General features: G+C 35.7%; 1 protein-coding gene across 1 annotated transcript in view; it reads left to right on the top strand.

Moving 5' to 3' along the window:
• Positions 1 to 2,465: 2,465 nt before the first annotated feature.
• Positions 2,466 to 24,714, top strand: part of LOC311155932 (sodium channel protein type 2 subunit alpha-like) — a gene marked incomplete at both ends in the record, with an annotated part of 40,696 nt that continues 18,447 nt past the window's right edge. Inside the window, 16 exons of the mRNA XM_084209433.1 lie at positions 2,466 to 2,738; positions 4,410 to 4,541; positions 5,849 to 5,925; positions 6,767 to 6,895; positions 7,350 to 7,441; positions 8,489 to 8,725; positions 10,016 to 10,079; positions 11,212 to 11,353; positions 12,159 to 12,365; positions 12,947 to 13,237; positions 13,878 to 14,258; positions 15,708 to 15,840; positions 16,666 to 16,904; positions 18,694 to 18,867; positions 19,666 to 20,022; positions 21,833 to 22,270. Coding sequence (XP_084065559.1) covers positions 2,466 to 2,738; positions 4,410 to 4,541; positions 5,849 to 5,925; positions 6,767 to 6,895; positions 7,350 to 7,441; positions 8,489 to 8,725; positions 10,016 to 10,079; positions 11,212 to 11,353; positions 12,159 to 12,365; positions 12,947 to 13,237; positions 13,878 to 14,258; positions 15,708 to 15,840; positions 16,666 to 16,904; positions 18,694 to 18,867; positions 19,666 to 20,022; positions 21,833 to 22,270 — 3,366 coding nt within the window. The remainder of the gene's footprint in view (positions 2,739 to 4,409; positions 4,542 to 5,848; positions 5,926 to 6,766; positions 6,896 to 7,349; positions 7,442 to 8,488; positions 8,726 to 10,015; positions 10,080 to 11,211; positions 11,354 to 12,158; positions 12,366 to 12,946; positions 13,238 to 13,877; positions 14,259 to 15,707; positions 15,841 to 16,665; positions 16,905 to 18,693; positions 18,868 to 19,665; positions 20,023 to 21,832; positions 22,271 to 24,714) is intronic.

Genomic DNA, 24,714 nt, shown 5'->3' with positions numbered 1-24,714 from the left:
CTTGCTTTATCTTTTTTTCTTTTTTTAATTCAGTTTCTTTATTAGGTAAAGTGATTTTCATGACATAACGGTATAGGCAGCATCACTTTCTTCCACAGTGTTACAACATTTATATTTGCAGGACTTTTAAAAAGTCATGAAAAGGAAACAGTCACTGAACTGAAACTCAAAAAGAATTTAATAGGTGTGGGGTTTTTTCCAAGCATGGGCTGTGATTAGGCTGCTGGAATAAGGCATTCACAGAAGAGATGGTCATGTAGTGGAAAATACCTTTTTTTTGTTTTGTGCTTACACTGAGAGTTGTGCTGCAGACATTGGCTGTGGTGTCTCTAGAGAGAAATGCTGGAGTTCATCTCAGCCCTGTGGGTCCCACTTCAGCCTTGCTGAATAAACCAGCGCAATAGGAACGTGCAGAAAAGAGTGGCTCTCATTCTGATAACAACTGCAACAACTCAGAAAAACTGCCAGGAGGCTGTAGTGGTATTTGCTAAAATGAACAGTCATGAACTTTTAGTTTTATGCATTATAAACCTTTGAAGAGTAAATTTAGACAATATATAGACAGACAACAGTTAGTGACATTTTCAAGTGCATGTTTGATTTGAGTAGTTTCTGTGGGCACCACATTCATTGCTTTCCAAGTCTATATTCCTAACGTGGACTAGAAAACTGTTTTTAAATTTTGTTGAGTTTTTATCAAGTAATGAGAACATCCTGTAAACGACTAGCTCAATTTAGCTCAATTTGCATTCTCATCCAGTGGCTTTCTTTTTTTTTTTTTTTTTTTTTTTGGTTTGGTTGGCTTTTGTTGTTGACATGCTTGTGTCTGAAGATAATCATTGAAACACAAAGTTTCCTGAGTATTTCTTAGACTCCTAAGTGTACTCCTACTTGTTTATAGGCATGGTAGACTGGTCACTGGTGTGTAGCTGTGCTGAAAAGCTTGTATTTTATTTGGCCTGTAAAGAGCAGCATTCCTGTGACAGGGCAGCACCATATGTACAGCTCCTCTTCTATTTGGCCACACTGGAAGCTTCACAGCCTGTGTGAGGGACACATGCTGGAGCAAGGGAAAAACAGGAATGGAAGACTGGCAAAGAAGGACTGCCATGATCTGATACCAGCTCCATTCCCCACCTTCCCCATGCCTCTTGTGGGAGGAGAAGGTGTAGGAGTTAAGTGTGAAACAGTGAAGTTGAGCCTGGAACAAAGAGGCAGATGGAAAATTCTTCTAGGATTTATGTTTTTTACCTTCTAATTCTGCTTTAATTGGCAGTAAGTTATTTTTCCCAAAGTGAGTCTGTTTTCCCCATGACAGTAGTCTGTAAATGATCTGCTTGTCTTTATTTTAATACCTGGGCTCTTTCACTTCACTCTCCCCTGTGCAGTTTCTTTTGTGGAACGTGAGTGGGAGAGCAGCCAGCCAAGGTCAACTCAGCACAATGTTGTGTTGACAAAGGCTACAACACTTAATGACTGTCAGCAATGGGACTGCATTCTATCTTGTGTCTGTTCAAAAGAATTGGTTTATTCTGAAGATGCTGCACCCTTAGGTGCTAACTGTACACTGTCAAAAATATAACCTAGAAAGAAATGATCAATTAATGCATTTATTATTTTTAAGTATTTTGAAAGTAGCCTTGGTCTCAAAGAGAGTACTGTAATTTTGATTGTGCTGTTCTTTTTGTATAAATCTAAAACTCCTCATCCATCATAACTTCCTTAATTACAGAGATAGCACCATCAAAGTTACAGTTGAAAATCAGGTAGATATGAATCAGAAAGCCTAAAAGGGAAAGACTGAGCTTCAGGCCACTTGCTTTCTGCCTGTGAATATGGCTTTATATATACAACGTGTTTGTGTAGTACCTAATCATATAATATAAAATTAGTTTGGCAGTCATAGTGTAAGCCACCAGATGGAGCAATGTTGCCATAAAAAATTGAGAGTAATAAAAATAGTAAGTTTTTTCTTTCTGCTTTTGTAATATAAATGCAAGGTTTTTCAAGGTGGTGTGCCAAAAATGTATAGATCTCTATGGTAGAGGTTGTGACCATTGACTGCAATACTTATTCACAATAAGGTAACTCCCTTAGGCTAGGGAAAGTTAGAATGTTGGGGTTTTTTTTTTTTGTTGTTGTGAGGTGTTTACCTGAGTTGACAAACTGTAAGAGAATTTGATCTCTTTTTTTCTTTTATTATTTTTTTCTTTACTTCTTAGCTTCTATCTCTTTGCTGTGAGTAGCTAATTTTCTATTAAATATCTGACTGTTAATTGAAATATTTCTTTATAAAGATGGCTTTATAAAGAGAAAAGAGGCAGATTCTGACTGTGCCAAAAGCTTGTGTTTGGGGATTTTGTCAGTGGTGTGACCTTCTGTTTCTTCTTTCTTCTTCCTACATGTCCTCCTAGGATCTTCTTACACAAGAGCCTAAAAGCATTTAAAATTTGCAGAATGAAAAGATGGCGCGGGCAATGCTGGTACCACCAGGACCTGACAGCTTCTTCTATTTCACTGAAGAGTCTCTTGCAGCCATTGAAAAACGTATTGCTGATGAAAAATTTCAAGGTCACCAAGATGAGCCTACAGATGATGCTGGTTATGAAGCAGATCACCCAGAGCCAAACAATGACTTAGAGGCAGGAAAGACCCTGCCATTTATTTATGGTGATATTCCTCCAGGAATGGTGTCTGAACCCTTGGAGGACCTGGACCCATACTATATCAATAAAAAAGTAAGTGTTTTGTGTTAAGAATGTAATTAGAGCACTCCTGTTTTACTATAACCTGATAAATGCTCTGCTGGGGAATTGGTCAGAAGCACTGGTTGAAAGTATTAGGCACTAGGTACTGTCATGTTAGTTATTTTGATTTCTCTATAATGACAACTGTAACTCTTGCTAAAGTTGCCTTAAAAAAAAAGGGGGAAAAAAAGGCGCTTTTAATGTCTCATGTTATGGTATTTTAGTTAATGGATTTTGTATTAAATGTCCTGTAATCTCTTCAGATCTGATTTAATGCTGAACCATTTGAAAACTTTCTATCTCTCTGGCTGCTCTCTGGGTTTTTGTAAGAAGCAGGATACCTGAGGTCTAGTTCATTACAGATGTCTTTAAACAAAATGCTCACTCAGTCATATGACAGAACAATTGCTGTCAAACATTCCTCAAAATACCATAAAAATATTTGTTTACAAAATTTTAAAAAAAGTGTAAAGACTAAATCAATCTTTGTGTTTTGGTATTGGATCTATGTTATAGGCAAAGAAGACAAAATCTAAATTGATATATACTGATTCAGTTTCATTTATAGATATACTAATAAAAAAGGAAGAAAAAAGCAAGGTGTTTACTTTGGCAAGTACAGATGAAGGAAAGTTATTTTTATATATGCATGTGAAGTGAAATGATGTCAAAAAGGAAAACAAAACTGAGTTTGCATTAAAAAGGCAGTACAAAATAAGCAGCAAGTGGCTATTTTATTGTATAATCAATAAGAGGCTTGTTGAATTAAAACCATAGAACAGGTTTTTGAAATTAAGTACTAAATAATCAACAAAATAGTGTCTTGGAAGATAAGAATTTAACCAAAGAGCTGTATTAGATCAGTAATAAGCAACCTAATTAAAGCAGGTTTTTTCCTAGGATAAAATGTTGAAGACTAATAATCATGCAGATTTTTCAGTTATTTCAGTTATTGTTCTCTTAACTTCACAAACACTATTGGCAAATGACCTATTTCTTTTATAGTAAAATGTCATTGGAAAACAGAAATATTCAGCGTTGTAACCTGCTTATTTCCAGATAATAGATTTTGGGAGAATAATCATTAAATGTAGATTGAATTAAGATTTCAGTAGATGAAGTTTTCATTGTGTCTCCTATTTAAAATCAGAAATGGTTACATTGATGGTACTAGTGGCAGCTGCACAAGCAATAAAGCAGTAAAGCCAAGGATTTTAAAGGTCAAGGCCGTCTCACCTCAAAAGAAGTTTTAACCTGCTGAAATGGTTAAATAGTTCCTTGTGTAAGTAACAAAAACCAAAAATTGTTACTTAGTTGCTTTGTTTTGCATTGCCAACTTTGTTCTGAAATGTAAGTAAAAGAGCTTTATTAAATTTAAATGTAAAAATTCACATTTTTAATTATAGTTTTAATGTAATTACTTAATCCTAGAAAATCTGAAATGCAGATTTTAAGAGCACAGAGACAAAGAATGTGTGGTGTAGCATTTTCTTTGCTCATATGAAAATTTAGAATCTGTTATTTCCTTCTGCAATTCTACTGAAAATAAATTTGTCTACTTAGATGTGTGTAAGCGGCCTGTACTATGGCAAGGTTGCTAAAATGTATCCTGAATTTCCTAACCCAGCTACCCTCATGCCCTTTTTGTCTTTTTTTTTAAAGACATTTATAGTACTGGATAAAGCGAAGACAATCCACAGGTTCAGTGCCACACCTGCCTTGTACCTTTTATCTCCTTTCAATATCACTAGAAGACTAGCTATTAAGATTTTGGTTCATTCATATCCTTTTCAAGTGGTTTGTTAAAAATGGTTACTAATTAATATTACTAATGTTAAAACTAGGAGTTTTGATTTAGTGTTTGAATGTGTTCCTGCCAAAAAAATTATACTTTCAAAATCAATCTGAGCAAAGATTAGTCACTTAATCTTCTGATTAAATTGAGAAGAAGAGAAGTCATTAGTAGAGTTCCCTAAGGTGCAGTATTGAACCCAGGCCTGTCTAAAATCTTTATGGATGATCTGGATGAAGGGAGCGAGTGTACTCTTTGTAAGTCTGTGGATATCACCAAGTGTTGTGGGAGGGTCGATCTGCTGGAGGGTAGGAAAGCCCTGCAGAGAGACCTGGACAGGCTGGATGGATGGGCCAGACCAAGAACATGAGTTCAGCATGACCAGCTGCTGGGTCCTACAAATGGGCCACAACAGCCTCATGCAGTGCTACAGGCTGGGGGCAGAGTGGCTGGAAAGTGGCCCAGGGGAAAGGGCTTGGGGGTGCTGGTAGACAGCAGCTGAACATGAGCCAGGTGTGTGCCCAGGTGGCCAAGAAAGCCCGTGGCATCCTGGCCTGTATCAGGAATAGTGTGACCAGCAGGACCAGGACAGTGATTGTCATGTACTCGGCACTGGTGAGGTCACACCTCGAGTGCTGTGTCCAGTTCTGGGCCTCTCAGTTCAGAAAGGACATTGAGGTGCTGGAACAGGTCCAGAGAGGGGCAGTGAAGCTGGTGAAGAGATTGAGTCCTGTGAGGAGCAGCTGAGGGAGCTGGGGGTGTTTAGCCTGGAGAAGAGGAGGCTCAGAGGGACCTTACTGCTGTCTGCAGCTCCCTGGAAGGAGGGTGTAGCCGGGTGGGGCAGGCTCTTCTCCCAGGTAACCAGAGACAGGACAAGAGGAAGTGGCCTCCAGCTGCAGCAGGGGACGTTCAGGTTGGACATCAGGAGGAATTTCTTGACAAAAAAGGTTGTCAAACATTGGAATGGACTCCGCAGGGAAGTGGTAGATTCAATATCCCTGGAGATGTTCAGGAAATGAGTGGATGTGGCACATAGTGCCGTGGTGTAGTTGACAAGTGAAGAGTCGAAAGTTGGATTTGGTGACCTCAGCAGTCATTTCCAACCTAAATGATTCTGTGATAGGTGTATAACTATCATTCTTGTGAAATCTCTTTGCATTATTTATGACATTGTTAGTGATAGAAAACTGATTTTTGTCATATATGTTGTCAATATTATGTCTTGGTCAATTCCTCGTGTTTTGTGTTCTGCAAATTTGGCTTTTAAAAGGGGTATGTTCCTTAACTACAGTCAACATTGTTCAACAAGGTCATTATGCTCACTATTTTGGCAAATTGTGTATTTATGACATGGAAGAAACTTCCAGAATGGGCGAAGAATGTAGAGTAAGTATACTTAAATAGGCTAATAATTTTTAAAAATGAAAAGCAAATGAAGAGCTAGACCATGCAGTTTTACTTACTTGTGTAATACCAGTACTCTCCTTTTTCCTGCTTGGAGTTTGATCATCCCTAATCAGCGCAGTCCTGCAAGCTCTGTGAAGGAAGGAAGCTGTGACATTGTTACCCTTTTTCTCTGAACAAAATGCTGCTAAATACATTTCCTCAGAATGTTCGTACCAGCAATGTTTTCATGCGTTCTCCTTCCCGAGCTGTTCTGTATCATTAAAAAAAGAAAAAAAAAATTGGTCATTCTGCCCAAAACTACTGGTTTTCAGTGTGCCAGATTCTTTCTACAGCCCCTCTGAAACACCTTCATTTTGTGCAGCAAAATCTAATTATGGGACACAGCTACTCTTTAAAGGAAATACCTCTGCTGAGGATTATTGTTTATCATTCTTAAGTCTATGTGTTCAACTGTCAAGTACCTTCAGTAAGTACTAGGTGTTACTTACCCATGGACTTTATTTCTGATGTGGCAACCATGCTCAAATGTTATATGAACAAACTTTTTTTTTCATGTTATTCATGTTATCATTATTAGTGCTGAAATTAAAACATCTTATGTGCTAGAAACAGCAAAAATATTTTTCAGACAAAATGAGAAAGTATCATCCTATTATCTCACAAAAGAATGGTGGAAAACCAGTCATACTTTTGTGTGAGTTTATAACTGCTGTTCAGTGAATGTGCTAATTACTGGGTTTGAGTTATTTTCCTGCATGCTCATGATGTATCACTGAACAACACAACGATCTTTAACTTTTGCTTGCATGTTTCCTCATAGGTACACTTTCACTGGAATCTATACTTTTGAGTTTCTAGTAAAAGTCTTTGCAAGAGGCTTCTGTATAAATGATTTTACGTGCCTTCGTGACCCCTGGAACTGGCTTGATTTTGTTGTAATTTCCTTTGCGTAAGTATATAATATTTTCTTAAATAAAATAACCAAGATTTTTGAACCTGAAATAGTTTGTTTGGCTTATATTAGGCCATATTAAATTAATTGTAGCTGAATTGTGCTTCAAGTTTTTCCACTAGAATATTTTACACTAATGTAGCACATAGCAGAATTAGTGGACTATTCCACAATACAGAAGATACCACTAACAATCAATTTAAAATAGGATTTTAAAGACAAAAGCAGGTCTATAGGTTTCATTTTAAAATTGCAGTTAATGGTAAATCTTGAGGGTGAATTTCTTAGGGAAAATTTAATGGAAACAGGAGAATATGGATGCAAGTCTTTAACTTATTCCTTAAAACAAACAAACAAACAAACAAAAAAACCCAGGGTTTCTGGATTTCAGGTCCAGGTAAGTAGTATAAGCTCTGCCTCAATTCTGAATAACTGTGATTTAATCCTACAGGTATATAACAGAATTTGTAAACCTAGGCAATCTTTCAGCTCTTCGAACTTTCAGAGTATTGAGAGCTTTGAAAACTATTTCTGTAATTCCAGGTAAGAAGTAACTGTGTAAAATAGTAGACACTCTACATCACCTCTGTTTAATTTTGTGTGTGCTGTCATTGTGTTTGTGTGTGGAATCCCTCACTACAGATATGTGACAGAGTTTGTGGACCTGGGCAATGTCTCAGCGTTGAGAACATTCAGAGTTCTCCGAGTTTTGAAAACAATATCAGTCATTCCAGGTGAGAGCGAGGTTAAACACTGAGGCTGACTGAAACTGCACAGAAGCTGAACTCATGTTTTTAAGAGAAACATCCAGGTTTTTGTCTTAATTTCATTTCCTTTCCTAATTCTGTAAAACAGTCAGCCTCAGAGTTTAACAGTCAATTGCATGAAGAACTCATCTGCATAGCCTGTATATTCCTCCATTTAATAATGTCAAATTTTCTCTCCCACAATAAGGATCAAAATTAAGTCTTTTTAATGTGAATGTTATATATACATATTTATGAAAGACATTTGGGATTGAAAATTTTAGAGTTTTGTAAAAGTTGAATTTCTGACAGAGGAGTAAGATAATAATGAGTAGCATGGGGATTGCATGATGTAGTTATTAGCTTATGATGCCTATCTTCACCAAACCCCACCTCCAACAGAAGAAGATGCATTAGAATGCAGACATCAAAATTGCTACCGAAGTAAAATTGTGGTCTCTTTTTGTTTGGTGTTATAGAACCAAATATTGTGTGTTGTAATAGAATACTGGCAAAGGTTTGGAGCAAGAGGCATCAAAAAGAAAATAAAATAAACTATTTTCTTTAGATGTAGTGTACATGTATAGAGAGCATGAATTCAAAGCTCTTGATTTGAAGAGCAGGTGCTTTGGAATGTATGCCATTCATTCCCATTCATATTTTCAAATTATTTTTCAGGATTGATGAAACTTATTGGTAGCTTTCCCTTTGGAAAAGAAAATGCTTTAAGACTGTTTTTTTTTAAGCTGTGCATGGTATTTAGTAGTGTGTTGGAGACATTTAGATTGCATTTTAGCTTAGTTAAATATTTCATATTATAATAAAAATCTGCCTCTGTTTGCAGGCTTGAAGACTATTGTTGGAGCCTTAATTCAGTCTGTGAAGAAGCTCTCAGATGTGATGATCCTGACTGTGTTCTGCCTGAGTGTATTTGCACTGATAGGACTGCAGCTGTTCATGGGCAACTTGAAGAATAAATGCCTGTTCTGGCCATCAAAAAATTCAACAGCCTTTGTAGAGCATGTAGTTCCATTCTTTAATGGTACAGAATTTGACTGGGCAACGTACATTAATGACGAAAGTAAGAAATAGTGTTGTGATCTGCTAAAATTCTATTTGTATGTAAACCAGCACACAATCACAACATAACTGTTTTATGCTGCAGACTAAAGATTAAAAAACCCAATTAAATTGGATGGCAAAGAATAGGAATTTGTGTGTATTACATCCCAGTCTGCTTGCACTGGGCTGCCAAACCTGGACACAGTGCTCTGGGTATGGTCTGATGAGTGCAGAGCTGAGGGGGGCAGTCACTTCCCTTGCTCTGTGAGCTGGCCTTCTGTTCCTGCAGCCCTGCAGGCTGTTGCCCTTCTTGGGTGTCAGGGCACCCTGCTAACTCAGCCTCTCCTGGCTCTCTGTCCAGCAAAATGCCCAGTGCATTTTCTGCAGAGCTGTTGTCAGCCACTCACTTCCCAGCCTGTATCACCGTAAGGGGTTCTTCCCTCCCGGATACACAGCCGCATTTGTCTTGGCTGAATTTTATGTGTCTCCTGTCAGCCTGTTTCTCCAGTTTGCCTAGGTCCCACTGAATGGGGTCTACCTTCTATAAACTTCTTCCCTAATTCATTATCGTCTTTCTAACTGTATTCTTCTTCTGTTTTTTTTTCTTTTATTTTAAGGACAGCACAATTGTTAATCATTAATAACAATATGTATTTATATTTTTCTGAAGGCTACCACCTTAATTAAAAGAAAAATCCTGTAAAGTTGTTTATAGTACAGCAGCTGTTGGAACATTGTAATTGGAGCACCTGTCTTCTTTTTAAAAGCTGCCTTCATATTTTCCCAGGATGAGCTAGTTAATGTTGCTCTGACTGCAAAACTGCCAGAAAGCCATTATAAATGCTCCATTTTAAAGGAGACAGGCTTTGTCTGATTACAATCTACTTACTGAATAAGAGGAATTTTAAGTTTTGTATTTTATATCTCTTAACTATCTTGGAAGGGTATTCAGTGGGAAGTGACTCAAGAAAAGAAAATGCAATTTATGTTCTAATCATTGTCCTAGGATTTTATTTTTGCAATGTATTTTTATTTTGTTGCCCAGAGAAGCTGTGGATGCCCCTTCCCTGGAAGAGTTCAAGGCCAGGTTGCATGGGGCCCCAATCTATTAAGTGGCATTCCTGCCCATGGCAGGTGTTTTGGAAACAGATCAGTTATATGATTCTGCCAGTATTTGAACCCAATGCTGGGAAAACATTAATGGGAGATTATGAACATTCAAAACCTGATGACTTGAACATAGATTCATCCTCACAAAAAGACCAAAAAAACTATTTTAATTTGTAAACATATTACTTCTTTTTTTTAGGTCATTTCTATCGCCCAGAAGGAGCAAAGGATTTTCTGCTTTGTGGCAATAGCTCAGATGCAGGGTAAGGTACACTGAAAATGACATACTATCTGTCTAAACATGTAAAAATATCAATCTAAACTTTAAAAAGATATTTTAGTTTCCTAATGTCACAGTTAATAATAATATGGTCATGGTTCCTAGTAGCTAGACACTTGGTTGTATGAAAATGTTAAATGACAAAATATTTTGCTGGAAATTTGTTTTAAAGCTCATATGTAATTAGAAAATTCCTCTTAGGTGGTAGACCTTGTGTTATCAAGGACTTAAGAACATTGTTTGCCATGGGTTTCCTGCCATTTCTCAACTCTAAAATAGCAATCATATAATAGCCATATCATATAATACTATATGCTTATGAATTATCAGTCCATCCCTTGGTTTTGGTTGGTAATGGCTTTAAAACTCACACACTCAAACTATTTTTGTGACCATTTAACTTATATATGTAACTATCAGATAAAATTGTGTACAGGTATAAATGCACATCAAACAGGCACCCATACAGGAAAAGAAATCTTCATAGTGTTTTTCTATAGAGGTTTGGGGGACAAAAGCCTCTTCTGTCCTAATTGAAACAGCATGCTTACATTTGATATCAAGATTACATCTCCTACTCTCAAAACCAGTATGAAAAATTGCATGGCATAGAAGTATCCCTATGCTGGTTATTTGCTCTTGACAAATTGGTAGAATTTGTTGATTAGGCTTACAGATGTGAAGAAGCCAAGAAATCTGGTGTGCCAACCTCCCTGACAGACAAAGTTCAGCATAAAATATGTGTGCTGGCTGACTTTTTCCTGCATGGAAGTATCCACCTATTGAAATATCTATGTTAAATGCATATATTATTTTCATTGAAGAGATATTTGCAGAGGTAGTATCAAACTGTTTATAATAGACTTTATTTTGTTTAAAATTGTGAAAGGCCATAGAAGAAATTAGTCATCACTTGTTTGCTCTCTCTGGATTATTCTTTAAAGAACAGACTTTCAATTTCCTCACTAATCTTTGAATTGTTTTAAGCCATAAATAGCAGAACCCTCCACAGATGAAGCTTCATATGAAGCTCAAGAAACAATATTTTTTTTAAATAGTGTTATATGAAATTTGTGTATGGATTGTTTTGCCTCTTTTTCTTTCCCCTCTTCTAGTAAATGCCCAGAACAGTTTATCTGTGTGAAAGCTGGTAAAAACCCCAACTATGGATATACTAGCTTTGACACATTCAGTTGGGCTTTCTTGTCACTGTTTAGACTGATGACACAGGACTACTGGGAAAATCTTTATCAGTTGGTGAGTATATTTTAAAAATTGTGGTTAGTGTTTTACTGGCCCCAAATCAATCATTCTCATTTGTATTACATACCATTGCTATTGTTAGCCATTAACATCTATCAAAGGGAGCAAATTCAGTTGCAAAACTAAACAGACATGGACATGATACAGAATCTCTCATGATTTCTGAAGAGGCACATGAGGGGTTTTTTGGTCCTTAATTTAATTTTTTCAGTGTATGTTTCATTTTGTGCCTCATGATATTTTTTAAAATGTCCATATTGAGTTTAAATTGTAAAAAGACTTCATGACAGCAGAACCTGAACCTTAATTTCAGTACCCTTAGTTCTATTTTTTCTAACTTAGAATGCATGAGTTGATGCAAATTAACTTTCATACACTCGCTTTTCATCATATAGTGTGTGCAAATGTGTTAATTATAATAAATACTATCTTCTAATGATCTAGTCAATTGTGCCACTTTTAGATCATTTGGTTGTTTCAAAGGGAAAGAATGCTAATACATGGTAAGCATTTTAAGCCTCCAACCTGTGCTATGTGACTTACATTAAGAACTCTGATCCCACATACTTCCTAAGATTATTAGGCATTGAAAGAGGTTTGTCACAAAGCAGCATGATCCTTAGGCATGGTTTTCACATACAGGAATGCTCCCTTTATTTGTAATTCAGAAAATTTGTATGATTTTACTACAGAAGGAAAACCAACTAAGTTTTGCACTTTTCAAAGTCATTAATGCTTATGAACTGCAGAACTGATAAATTTCTTCACCAGCTGGTTGATTTCTCATCTCCTTCTGTAGACACTACGAGCTGTTGGCAAATCATATATGATATTTTTTGTTGTGGTGATTTTTCTGGGTTCCTTCTATTTGATTAACTTGATTTTGGCTGTGGTTGCCATGGCCTATGAAGAACAAAATCAAGCAACTATTGTTGAAGCGGAGCAGAGGGAGGCAGACTTTAAACTGAAGCTTGAACAACTGCGGAAGCAGCAAGAAGAAGCTCAGGTATTTTCTACCAAGAATCTGCCCCTTAGCGTGTTTCTTTGCAGGCTATTTATTAAAACAAAACCAAAAATTAAATTTACATATTAAAAAAGCCATTCTTTAACATACCTTGCAAATACTGTGGGCTGCTTTTTCTATGCCTCTTTATTGTTTTTAAAATATATAATATTTTAAGTGTTAAGGAGTTTCTGAACTGAAAGCAATGAGTAGCATCCAAATCAGAATAATAATTTAAAATTAATCTCTATTATCTTGGGTAATAGCTAGTAAATTGTCATGATGATTTTCCAAAATCTCATCTTAGAAATAATTTCAGTACTCTAATTAATAAATGTAATAATTTTGAAATATTTTCTAATTAACTTTGTGGCTGTAGACGATGTGGCTGACTCCATGACACTGTTGCTAAATAGAACTCCATTCGAATTCCATTCATACTACAGAATTTCATTTGTAACTTTGCACAAATCCAGCTGTGCTGTTTATTAGAAGTAATTGGATACAAATCTTAGGAACAAGATTATCTTTCTTTAAAAATGGCGTGATGTATAAAGCATCTTGTTAAATAATTGCTGTGGCAGGCAATAGCAGCAGCTGCAGCAGAGATGACTGAGTACAGCTGTGAAAGTGGGAATGCTGCACCCTCAGATAGTTCTTCAGATTCATCCAAGCTTAGTTCAAAACGTGCCAAAGAAAGAAGAAATAGAAGGAAGAAAAGAAGGCAGAGAGAGCTCTCTGGAGAAGAGGATGGCATGAAGGATGAAAAGCTTCCAAAATCTGAATCAGATGGCAGTATCGAAACGAAAGGTTTCCGTTTTTCATTAGATGGGAACAGACTAACTTATGGGAAGCCATTTACATCACCCCACCAGGTACTGTGAGTAATGCAATTGTAATTTTTGGAATTTGTGAGATTACTGTCACATACAGCAAACTTCACTGCAACTTTGCAATGTAAGGCAACAAAGGGAAAATAATGTAGCATTCTCTTAAATACCAACATACAGTTGGTATTATTTTCTCCAGCGTACCTTAAAAAAGTGTTTTGTTGTCTCTCATTTTATTATTTAGGACCTTAACATGCACAGCATTTTCCTAGTTAATTTGAGATAGAAATGCCTTCTTAATTCATAAGAGGAAAATTTAAGTATAATGTATGAATTCAGAAGATTAAAGGTATTGATATCTTTTAATGTAATGCATGATCTTTGTAGATCATTGGAGTTTATGTAAATCTTGGTTTTTCTCTTTAAAGCAGATCATTAAACAGCTATGGCCTTATACATGTTATTTTTTTTCTCTCCAGTCATTGTTTTAGGTACAGTGTAAATTTACCCATTCAGTTGACTTTCATCTGCAATGCATCTTTGAGATCACCCTGTGGCAGTGTATTAAAGATAACACTGACAAATTCCCAGGGAATATAAATGATTGTTGTTTTTCTTGTGCATAGACATGAATTTTGTATACTTATAATCTCCAGACGGTCATTTTTTTATGTTTCCTTTGCAGTCTTTGCTGAGTGTTCATGGCTCCCTGTTTTCTCCCAGGCCTAGTAGCAGAAAAAGTTTTTTCAGTTCTAGAGATGATGGGAGAGAGAGAGGATCAGAAAATGACTTTGCTGACGATGAGCACAGCACGTTTGAGGATAATTTGAGCAGAAGAGGTTCTGTGTTTCTGCCGCGCAGGCAGGCAGAACGGCGCAGCAGTAACATCAGCCAGGCCAGTGGGTCATCCAGAAGGCTGACAGTCTTCCCAGTGAATGGGATGATGCACAGCACTGTGGATTGCAATGGAGTGGTTTCCTTGGTGAATGGACCACCAGGTGTGTTGTCTCCTGCTGCACAACTTCTGCCAGAGGTGATAATAGATCAACCATCGACTGATGGCAATGTAAGAAAGTTTAAAATTACTCCAGGTTTCATGGCCTTTCTTTATTGCATGGACAATGTTTCAAAAATTATTGTTTTGAAAATGGATGGGAAGTTGTGAATGCTTTTGCAATCTTACTGTAATGAAATGAGTTTGAAGTGTTTCAGTCCAAAGTGAGAGGCTGAAGCATGAAAGAGAACAAAGTAGTAAGTTTTACATACAAAGAAAAGATATGAGTACATCTGCTTAATGAATAATTAGCAATGTTCCATCTCTAAATCTGTTTTAGGATTTCCAAATAGGATGTCCAACTCTAGGCTTCCTGTACATTATTAGATTTTTACATTCTTTTTTTCTTTATGGTTTTAGCCTCCTTGTAAGTGTATTTTCTGATTCTCTGTCAGTAATATGCATTTGTTCATATATTTGGTATTGTGCAAATATAGCATAGTCTTAAAGATTATGTTGACATTTTAAAAGTCCTGAAAGCATTTTTTCCTCCTGGGTTTCAAAGGCTATCTGAGTTGCTTACTGCCTAGGATCAGGGTATAATTTAAAAAAAAAGCCAAAAACCCCAAACCAACAAAACATTTTAATTCTGCTCGGTTTTTCCTTTTCCCTCAGTCTGCTTTGGGAATGGAGCAGACACATTTGCATGTTTTTTCCTAAAAATGTTATTTTACTGAAACAGAAATTTCTTTATGGGTCATAGCACTGAAAGTACATGAGCCAGCTTCCTTGCAGTTATCAGCCAGATGCCTTCCAGTTATAATCTTCTTGCAGTTTATTGTACATTTACTTTCATTCATTTATTTAATGGACTGAAAAAAAGTCTACCCATCCTTATGCATTCAAAAATTCTTCATAACTGAGATGTGCTCAATATTATAGTTATAACACAGCTTTCATTTTTTAAAATAAAATCATGTAAAACAAGTATTTATTTTTGGGATCAATTAAGTCACACCTATGCTGTTTCTTCAGTTGAAATTCATAAAATAAATCAGAGTTGATAATGATTCAATTTAGAAAATATAATTTAAATAATTTTGAATGGGTATAGAGATCAAAAGTGATCTTTAAAACTTTATTTTATGGAATAGTTGCTGCAGAATCTTCTTAGCATTAATGCCTTGTTAGAATTATTTTGTGAATGAGCTAGTTTAGAATGGAATTATTAGAGAAAATATGGAACTGGGAATTGTTGTTACACAAGTTCTGCAAGTCTTACTTTGTTTGCTTGGCTGTAGCCCCCTCCAAAATTTATTGGTGTCTAAAGTGGAGTAATGTTATTTGAGTAAAATGCAGCAGAAGTATGGGAGCTAAGTATCCAAATGTTTTTCTTAATGTTTTAAAAGTATTAATTGTATTAGGAAGTATATAATGAAAATAATAATTAAGAAAAAAATCACAATATTTCTGAAGTTGAATTTAATTTACACACCTTTGTTTCTTTTATTTTTTTCATAGAGCACTACCACAGAAATAAGACTAAAAAGCAGACGTACAAGTTCATATCAAATACCAATGGAGTTGCTGGAAGATCCTGATTTAAGGGAAAGGGCCATGAGTCTAGCTGATGTTATCACAAATAGAATGGAAGGTGTGTTATAACTGTAGACACTTGAACTTTCTTGACATAGTCTTAGATTGCTTGAAGGTACTATATAACAATACAAATAGAGAAGAGGAAAAATATATCAACATTGCAAATACATAAACTGAATAACAGGAAAAAATGCATGCACATAGTGAAAAAAGAAAAAAAAGGAATCTGGTAAGCACGCTGGTGTAAAAAACTCATTGTAATTAAAATGGGTAATATGTATGTGTTTTATGCTTGTTATTCATGCTTAGCAATGCAGGTATTGGAAGAAATGCCTTGTGATACATTTGCCACTAACAATACCATAAAAATATTAGATCAAATCCAAGGCCAGGCTTTTGTTATTAAGGAGAAGAAAATTTGTACAAGAATTACTTTGAACGGTGGAATGACTACTTGTGAAAATAATGAAAAAAGCTTGAATAATTTTCAACACATTTTTAAAGCTAAAATTAATGTTATTTTTTCCTGAAAATAAGTACTTAGACATTTAAGAGGAGTTTGAAGTTGAAAGTTTTACTGAAAAAAAGCTTCCAATCTTTAGCATAGTTTTTATGGTTTTTTGTGTTTTTTTAAACAAGACTGTGTGTTATTAAAAATAGACAAGTTTTTAAATTATTTTCTCAGAACACTTGAGGTTTTTCTTTAAGGTTTCTAAAACCTTTTGTGTCAGAAACAATAAACTAACCTCCTGGAAATCTGAGGATGTTCCTCCAAGTGTCCTTAGTGGTTCCAGGTATGATGATTAAAACCTGAAAAAGCAGATAAAAAATTACCTTCACATTCTCCAAAACTTCACTATAAATTTCTCTTTTTCTCCAGAACTTGAAGGATCCAGGCAAAACTGTCCACCTTGCTGGGATAAGTTTGCCCACACTTTCTTGATTTGGGACTGTTGTGAGCCCTGGTTAAAAGTAAAGAGTGTAGTTGAATTTATTGTAATGGATCCATTTGTTGACCTGGCTGTCACAGTTTGCATAGTTTTAAACACACTATTTATGGCCATGGAACATTATCCAATGACTGAGCAGTTTGCCACTGTACTTACAGTAGGAAATCTGGTAAGTCCTTCAATCTGCAAACTTTTATACAGTTGGAAACTGGTTTCTCTTTGGAATAGAATTGATTTTATAGTTTTTGTCATCCCATAAAATTAATATTAAGGGTTTAATTGTACTAAAAATAGTCTAAAAATACCATTTGGACTATGTTGTGTATTAGAGTATTTGAGAGATGCTGTATCTTAAAGTTTGTCTTCTGTATTACAACTTCTTCAATAGAGTTTCCAAAAGCCAGATTTTGAATTACATGAAATGGAAAGAAATCTGACATGCTTTTGTTTAGTATTAAAAAAATAAACAGGAGTCAAATTAGATCCTTTTTATTGTAAGTACCATTGACAACACAAAAAGAGCTGAATGCTATTTTGGATTATTATTTTTCACAGCTATTGCTATGTATTGATTTGCTTGAAGACCATTTATTTGATTGGACCATAACAATTTGGAAGGCAAAGAATGTGTGACTTATTCTAAGAGTATTTGTTGATGCAGCTGGGTTTTGTTCCTTAATGGACCCAGTGTGTGGGTTGGGTTTGGTGAGGTAGCATTATTTTGGTTTATAAAAGCAATAATACAGGTATGTTATACTTCTTTAACCTATGCTTATTCTAAGTGGTTATTCTGGTGATTATGATCTAGAAAAATAATAAAACAATTTTGTTATTGGAATATCTGAAATTCTAATACATGTTGGTAACATACTGGGTTTTAAAGGGTTAAGGTATCAGCATTTAAATTATATGCTGATACTTTTATCCAATACAGATATATTTCACTGTTTTCATCTTAACCTGGAATAAGAGATCATTATCTGTACAAGATAAATATCTCATGTTGCAGTTTAAAATATATGCAGGATGTCTTTGAGGAAAAGATAGGGGAGACAAATAGATGAGGATCAGTAGCTGTTTCAGACACCTATCTTGTAATTGTGTTTGTATGTTTTACCTAGGAAACTCCCATTCTTACCTTTCCTATGTAATGAAGTAGTTTAGTATGTGTGAGTGTTCCTTCATGCCAAGAATTTGTGTGTGCTCCCAGTCAGCCAGTATGCCACTATGACACTGGTATGGTTTCAGCAGTTGCTTTCTTCCTTTTTGGACTCTGTAGCTCTACATTTAGAGACTATAAAGTGCTCCTGATGTTTTTGAACTTTTTTTCATCTTTTTAAAGAAAGATAGTAATTTATGCAGTTTTGTAGATAGTGGTGATCATACATCTACAGTAAATACAATGAATTTATTTCAGAGGTGTTGTTTGCCTGCTGCTTCAGAAGATGTCAGAGGCATTCAGAGTCAGAAAGGAGTTTTACTTAGGCAAGCCTTGGCATAATTGACCTTTTTTTTGCCATTAGAGATGATAAGCTTACTTGTGAGTTCTTATAGAGACTTCATTAATAGTACATCAATTTATGACCAGTTCATGTTTTCCCACACAGCTTTGTTAAAGCAGCTTCCATTCTGACAAGGGCAAGTGCATTATCTTGCTGGGGAAAGTTCCTTTAATTAGATGGATGGCAGATATAAGGAGCAAACTGGAGCCTGTTAGGAATAGCTTATTCTTCTGTAGGCACTAAATGTACCTTAGCTTTAACTGATGGTGTGTATTTATGCTACAGCTCATTTTGATGTTGCTACTTACCTTCTCTGTGGGGTTCAGCTTGTGATAATTTTACTTAGTGATGTTCTGCTGTAAGAGGGATGTTACTTCTTACTTCAGTTGTTCCCTATCTGCAGGTTCAACTTCGTCATATTCATCCATAAAGTAACAGTAACATTTTTTTCTTCAGGTCTTTACTGGAATTTTTGCAGCAGAAATGGTTCTCAAGATAATTGCCATGCATCCTTTTAATTATTTCCAAGTTGGCTGGAATATTTTTGATAGTTTCATAGTTACTCTTAGTTTGGTGGAGCTTTTTTTGTCAAATGTGGATGGATTATCCGTTCTCCGCTCATTCAGATTGGTAAATAATACATCTGCATTAATTAATGAATTATGTTTGTATTTCAACTCTGTTCATATAAATAAGACACCTTCTAGTATACTTTTTAGTAATTGACACAGGGTATATCTGCAGGCATGTTTTAGAAATTATTTATCATTGAACACTGTGTGCCATTTTACTGTTCAGAAGCAAATATTCTTTAAGGGGAAAGAGCTGTAATTTTATTATATTGTTTAAAGATGAATGAGTAAAGTTCAGTGAAATGTACAATTTTTTAGTGTATATTGAGAAGTAGGAAACTTTGTAGTCTTGCTGGGTTTCATATCTGGAAATAGCAAGAAGGCTAGAGGTGTTCTTTTAAATGTAGGAATTATAAAATTCATGGATTTAATAAATTTTAAGGAGATAGATTTTTCTTTCCCCCTTAGGAAAAAAAAACCCTTTATTTTATTAGAAAAATAGTTTTATTTTAATTTGTTTCTACATGTAGTGTCCAAAGTGTATGTGTTAAGAATCCACTGTCTGAGCAAATACAATGAGTGTGCTGTTCCTTTCATGTGGAAAAGAATAGATATGCTAAAACAATGAAACAAACAAAACACTACTAGAAAAAAACCCCACAGGAAAAAAAAGAGCAAAGTCTAAAATTTATTACATTTTAAAAGTATAGGCTTCATGAAATACTATGGAAGTTAGGGTTGTTGGAATCATGTTGAAGTTTCTTTTTGCTGTTGCTGAGTCACTAGTTTGTAACACTGCCATCTCTATAGCATTTTTGTAACTACTGCAAATAATGCCTGTATTTTTTTTTTTCAGTTGCGAGTTTTCAAATTGGCAAAATCTTGGCCAACCCTAAATATGCTGATTAAGATTATTGGCAACTCAGTGGGAGCTCTGGGGAATCTGACCCTGGTGCTGGCCATCATTGTGTTCATTTTTGCTGTGGTTGGGATGCAGCTCTTTGGGAAGAGCTACAAGGAATGCGTCTGCAAGATCTCCAGTGACTGTGAACTGCCTCGCTGGCACATGCACGACTTTTTCCACTCTTTCCTGATTGTATTCCGAGTGCTGTGTGGAGAATGGATAGAAACCATGTGGGACTGCATGGAGGTTGCAGGCCAAGCCATGTGCCTTATTGTTTTCATGCTAGTCATGGTGATTGGAAACCTAGTGGTATGTAGTCAAAATAGTTTTACAATTAATTTAGAGTATGAAAGGTAAGAAAACCAGTAATTAATTATAAAAGTATTACTAAATGTGATTTTAAAGTATGATTTTTATTATTTGGATTTGTTATGAGTATGGGTTTTGAAATGGAGTTTTCTGTTTGTTAGATATCTGATCCTATCTAGAGTCCTTGGCTTGGAGGATGACCCCCCCAGGGGTCCAGGGTGCAGTTCAGAGGGTGTGGGTGACAGTGTGCAGCTCCAGGTGCTCAGGGTGTTGTGGGCTACTCCTGCCCCCCCAGAGAGGGAGAGCAGAGCAAGGGCACCCTAAATGTTGGACATGCAGAGTGGAAGTCTCCTGTTTGCAGAAGAGGATATAGCAGGGCCTTTTCTCCCTAACCGATTTAGTCGTTGCTTTCAGTCACACATAGGCAGGTTATTGGGCCTTTTTGTCAATCTTTTTCTGATCTCTTCTGTCTGTATGACTGCTATTGCATTCTTAAGACTCTGAAGTATATGCCATTTTGAGACCTGCTTGCTGCACCACCAGCATTTTACACAAATGGAGTAAGGAAACTTGAATTAGAAGGAGGTTGTTATGCAGAAAAAAACCCCAGATTCTATTACTTCAGGTTTTCTTTTGCTTCTTCATTTTTTGCTTGCTATTTCATAAGTGCTTTCTACAGATACTTCTAACGTGGCCTGTATTATATCTGCATTTTTCTTTCTCAGAGGAAAGCATCAGATTGGCACTAGTTTGTATAAATTTCTCTTTTTAAATGTTTTACTTATATTTTTTAGCTCGCCAGTATTTAAGACATTATTTGCTCTGCCTATTGCTCCACTTTTCTCATTCCCTCTGTTATTAAACATCTCTGCTTTAAACAATTTTCAGTAGCAGGAGAGATTTTAAATTAGCCATCCTGTAAGTATTCTTTAAGAACAAAATTTCTGAGGGGGATAAGGTAAGTATCTTTAAGCCAGCCCTGCTTCAGTTGCACAGTCACTTGCTTCAGGATTTTCTATAAATTTATTGTCTTATAATGAAGAGAACTGTGAAGTTGATTAAACTCCATAAGTAGTTTTCTATACCAGAAGATTGAATTTTGTGGAATGAAGTATCTGCCTATGTGAATATTTCCGCAGTGTTTACTATATTCTGATTTTATTCCATAGCTCTGGGAAAACTTACATGAGCAGACATCCCTGCTGTGTGTGTAGGGCTGTTTTATCCATTTGTCGTTATGCCATCCTAAAACATTTTTTTATCTTACCTTCCAAGCTGATGGAAGAGCTGATTTGAAGATTTTAAGAGCTGGTACTCGGCTGCTTTGGCATTTGAGTTCCTGGTAACCTCTGGGCTTTTGTAACTGATATATGTTCTGTGTTTTGTCTTGCTGTGGGAAAAGAATGACTTGGGGATTAAAAGACAGGGTGCACTCTTCATTTTTTAAGTCGCATACAAAAAAATTATTTGTGTGAGTTTGGACCAGCACATAGAAAATGTGTTTTCTGCACAGATCACAGTCCTGTGATTTGCCAGGAAGGTAAACATGTTGAATCTGTTCAGACAGCACCGAAGAATCATTAATTTCTGACTTTCTACAAACATAAGCAATGTAAAGCCATAAAATCCCCTCTGTTGAGGTATAGGGAAGGTACTTAAATTGCATTTGCATTTTATTTATTGTGTACTTTCAAAATCGTTACTGTAGATGAAAACACAAAGCCTGTGTTCATAATATGTTCATAAGAAGCATGTGGATGAAAGATGGGAAAAATCAGCTCTGTTGTCTTTGCTTTTTTTTTTAAATTAGGTACTGAATCTTTTTCTGGCCTTGCTGCTGAGTTCATTTAGTTCAGACAACCTTGCTGCCTCAGACGATGATAATGAAATGAACAACTTGCAGATTGCAGTTGCAAGAATTCAGAAGGGAATAGATTATGTGAAGAAAAAAGCAGGTGAATGTGTCCGAAGGTCTTGTTTGGGAAAACAAAGAACAGCAACGGATCAGTTGAATGTTGCGAGAAACCATTGCATTCCCAACTGTACGGTCCCTGAACCAAGGATAGATGCAAATTATGGCAAAACTGAAAATGGAATGGCCACTGTTATAGGTGACAATGGTTATGAATCACCCGCAAACAACCCAAGCCTTACTGTTAAAGTACCTATAGCTGTTGGAGAGTCTGATTTTGAACGTCTGAATACAGAGGAGTTTAGCAGTGACTCGGATTTGGATGAAAGCAAGGAGGTAAAATATAAAAATTTTATATTTTAGATGAACAAATTATACTAACTGTATTGTTTCATAGTGTAATTCTTCCTGCTTAGAAATGCAAACCAATTGTAACTCAAGATTCTTGGACTGTACAGAGTGTGAATAATCTGAAGTGGGAAAGTGGAGTTTGAGAGTAGGAAATCCTGGAAGAACTGTATAAATTTATGTGAACCCATTTATTAAGATGGTTGAAAAGCAAACTACCAAATTGTTAGTTGAATAGAGAAATTAGTATATATGTACAGAATAAACACTGTGAAAAGGCTGGGGGGGTTTTTATAATTGTAATGTTTCTGTGAGATACATGCAAGTAAACTGCTATTTAAAAATATTAGGGAAGATAATAAACAATATTAATACTCTTAAAGGAAAATCAGCTTAACAGAATAAACTAAACAGAGGTGCTGACTCAGGTTAATGAGAGCAGTAGCAACAGTTTTCATGTTCTGAAATCAAAATAATGGGGGAAAGCCAAGGGAGCAATGTTTGTATTATAATGTGAATGTATCAACTGAAAACTCAAGAAAAAAACAGAATGACTGACTGAAAAATTTTTTTTTTTTTTTGAGAGTTTTAAACTAGTCATTTCTAAGACAACTGCCTGATTTGAAACTGGGTCATCTCTAGGACTGTAGTCATTTGTTTGCCGCTTCAGTCTGAGGGGAAAAGCAAAATCATGAATTTCAGCAGGATTTTGAAAGACTCTAAAAATTCAGATTGCAATCTGTGGCTCTAGCAGACTGTGTCTGGTTTCACCACCACTGGCACCTGAAGACATGACGACATAAATAGAATATCATTGCTTGGGCAGACAGGGGTTTGTTTTGTTTTATTTTGGGGTTTTTTGGGGTGTTTTTTGTGTGTGGTTGGTTTTTGGGCATTCTGTTGATGAATCTGAGAGATTTTTGATTGGTTGTGGGCTTTTTGGGTTTTCAGGTGTTCTGTTTTGAACTGGCAGTTAATTTGCCAGTGTTACTTCCAAAGTTTAGAAAATAATTTTGTTCCTGGGAAGTGTAGTGAAATTAAATTTAGAAAGGTGTAACAAAGTACTCTTTAGGTGTTTCTTTTATTGCAGAGTACAGTGTTGAGTAGTATTACACTTATTTTTATTATTTCAGTAGCTTGTTTCCTGATCCTTGATGTGTTCCATCTACTTTTGGAGATTGTGTTACTGCAGATGTTACATTGATCACTCAGTTGAGAAGACGGTAGATTGGCAAGAGGCTTCTTTAAAGCAAATCATCAGTATTATTGCCCCTTTAAAACAGAAACTGCTCCATGTAATGGAGCTATAATATTTGCTGAATAACTACTACAACTTTTACATATTATTAATCTGACTGAAGGATATTGGATTTCTTAGTGTTTTAGTAAAACTTGGGCTTTGTAGAAGTAATATTTAATGAATCTGGGTAATTTAACTTTAAATCTACCACTTGCCTGGAAATTAGCTTTCAGTAAGGACATCTATTTCTTCAGTATTTTATATTTTAGAATTGAGTGACAAATTCTGTGCTTTCTTACCTTTGATATTCAAGGTGATACATAAGCACTAGCTGTTTATAGGATACTGTTACCCAGTATCAGTTTTGACTTGCTCACATTTGGAAAACGGGCCAAGAATTGTCAACCACAGGAGATGCATAAACTAACAAAGCCCCCCTTATTTTGTGTACACTGGTTCACAGTCAGTAGGGAAATTGTCTTTCACCTTGTAGATTAGTTCAGCTCTTTCTTTCAGACTTCCCCTTTGAATGGAGCAGTTTGTGTTGGAGTTGTTACATCGCTACATTATTTGATGACTCCTTGAGAAGCCATTGCTAAGAAGTGAGATCAGATTTATACCAGAAGACAAATTGAGGAACTCTATAGGTTAATTGCTAAGCATGAGGTTTTGTTTTTCATTGCTATGTCTGCTACAATCCATAATGCACCTTGAACTTTTTGAATTTTTTTTAAAAATCATTCCGTTAAATATTTAAAGATGTGGGGAAAAATTTCTTACACAGAAGTTTCCATTTTTAACATGGTATGATTTACTTTTTTGTTTTGCCTGCAGCTCTTTTCTGAAAGAAAGGACCTAGATGTATCCTAATTAGCATCTAGTGAAGATCAGGAATAACCTTGAAAATGAAATGCAAGGAGAAATATATTTCTGTTGTTTTAAATGTCTAGTTACTACCACTTAAAGGATGCCTAAAGCTGAAATAGTGTGGGTGCATTTGTATGTCTTTTTTGTTTGGGCCTTTTTCTTCTGGAGGAGGAGGATTTGAGGGTGAAGAGATTTTTAGTGGTGGTTTGGTTTTTTGTTTGTGGACTGTTAATTATGTTCAGGCCCAAGTCCAGTATACATCTCTGAACTTTGGATGTTCTGCTAATCTTACCTCTTCCATTATATATTTGGATATGCCTAAAGC

The sequence above is a fragment of the Fringilla coelebs genome, assembly GCF_963513975.1.
Source record: "Fringilla coelebs genome assembly, chromosome: 7".
Taxonomy (NCBI): Eukaryota; Metazoa; Chordata; class Aves; order Passeriformes; family Fringillidae; genus Fringilla; species Fringilla coelebs.
Note: the sequence above shows the minus strand (reverse complement) of the source record. Positions and strands in the feature narration are given on the sequence as shown.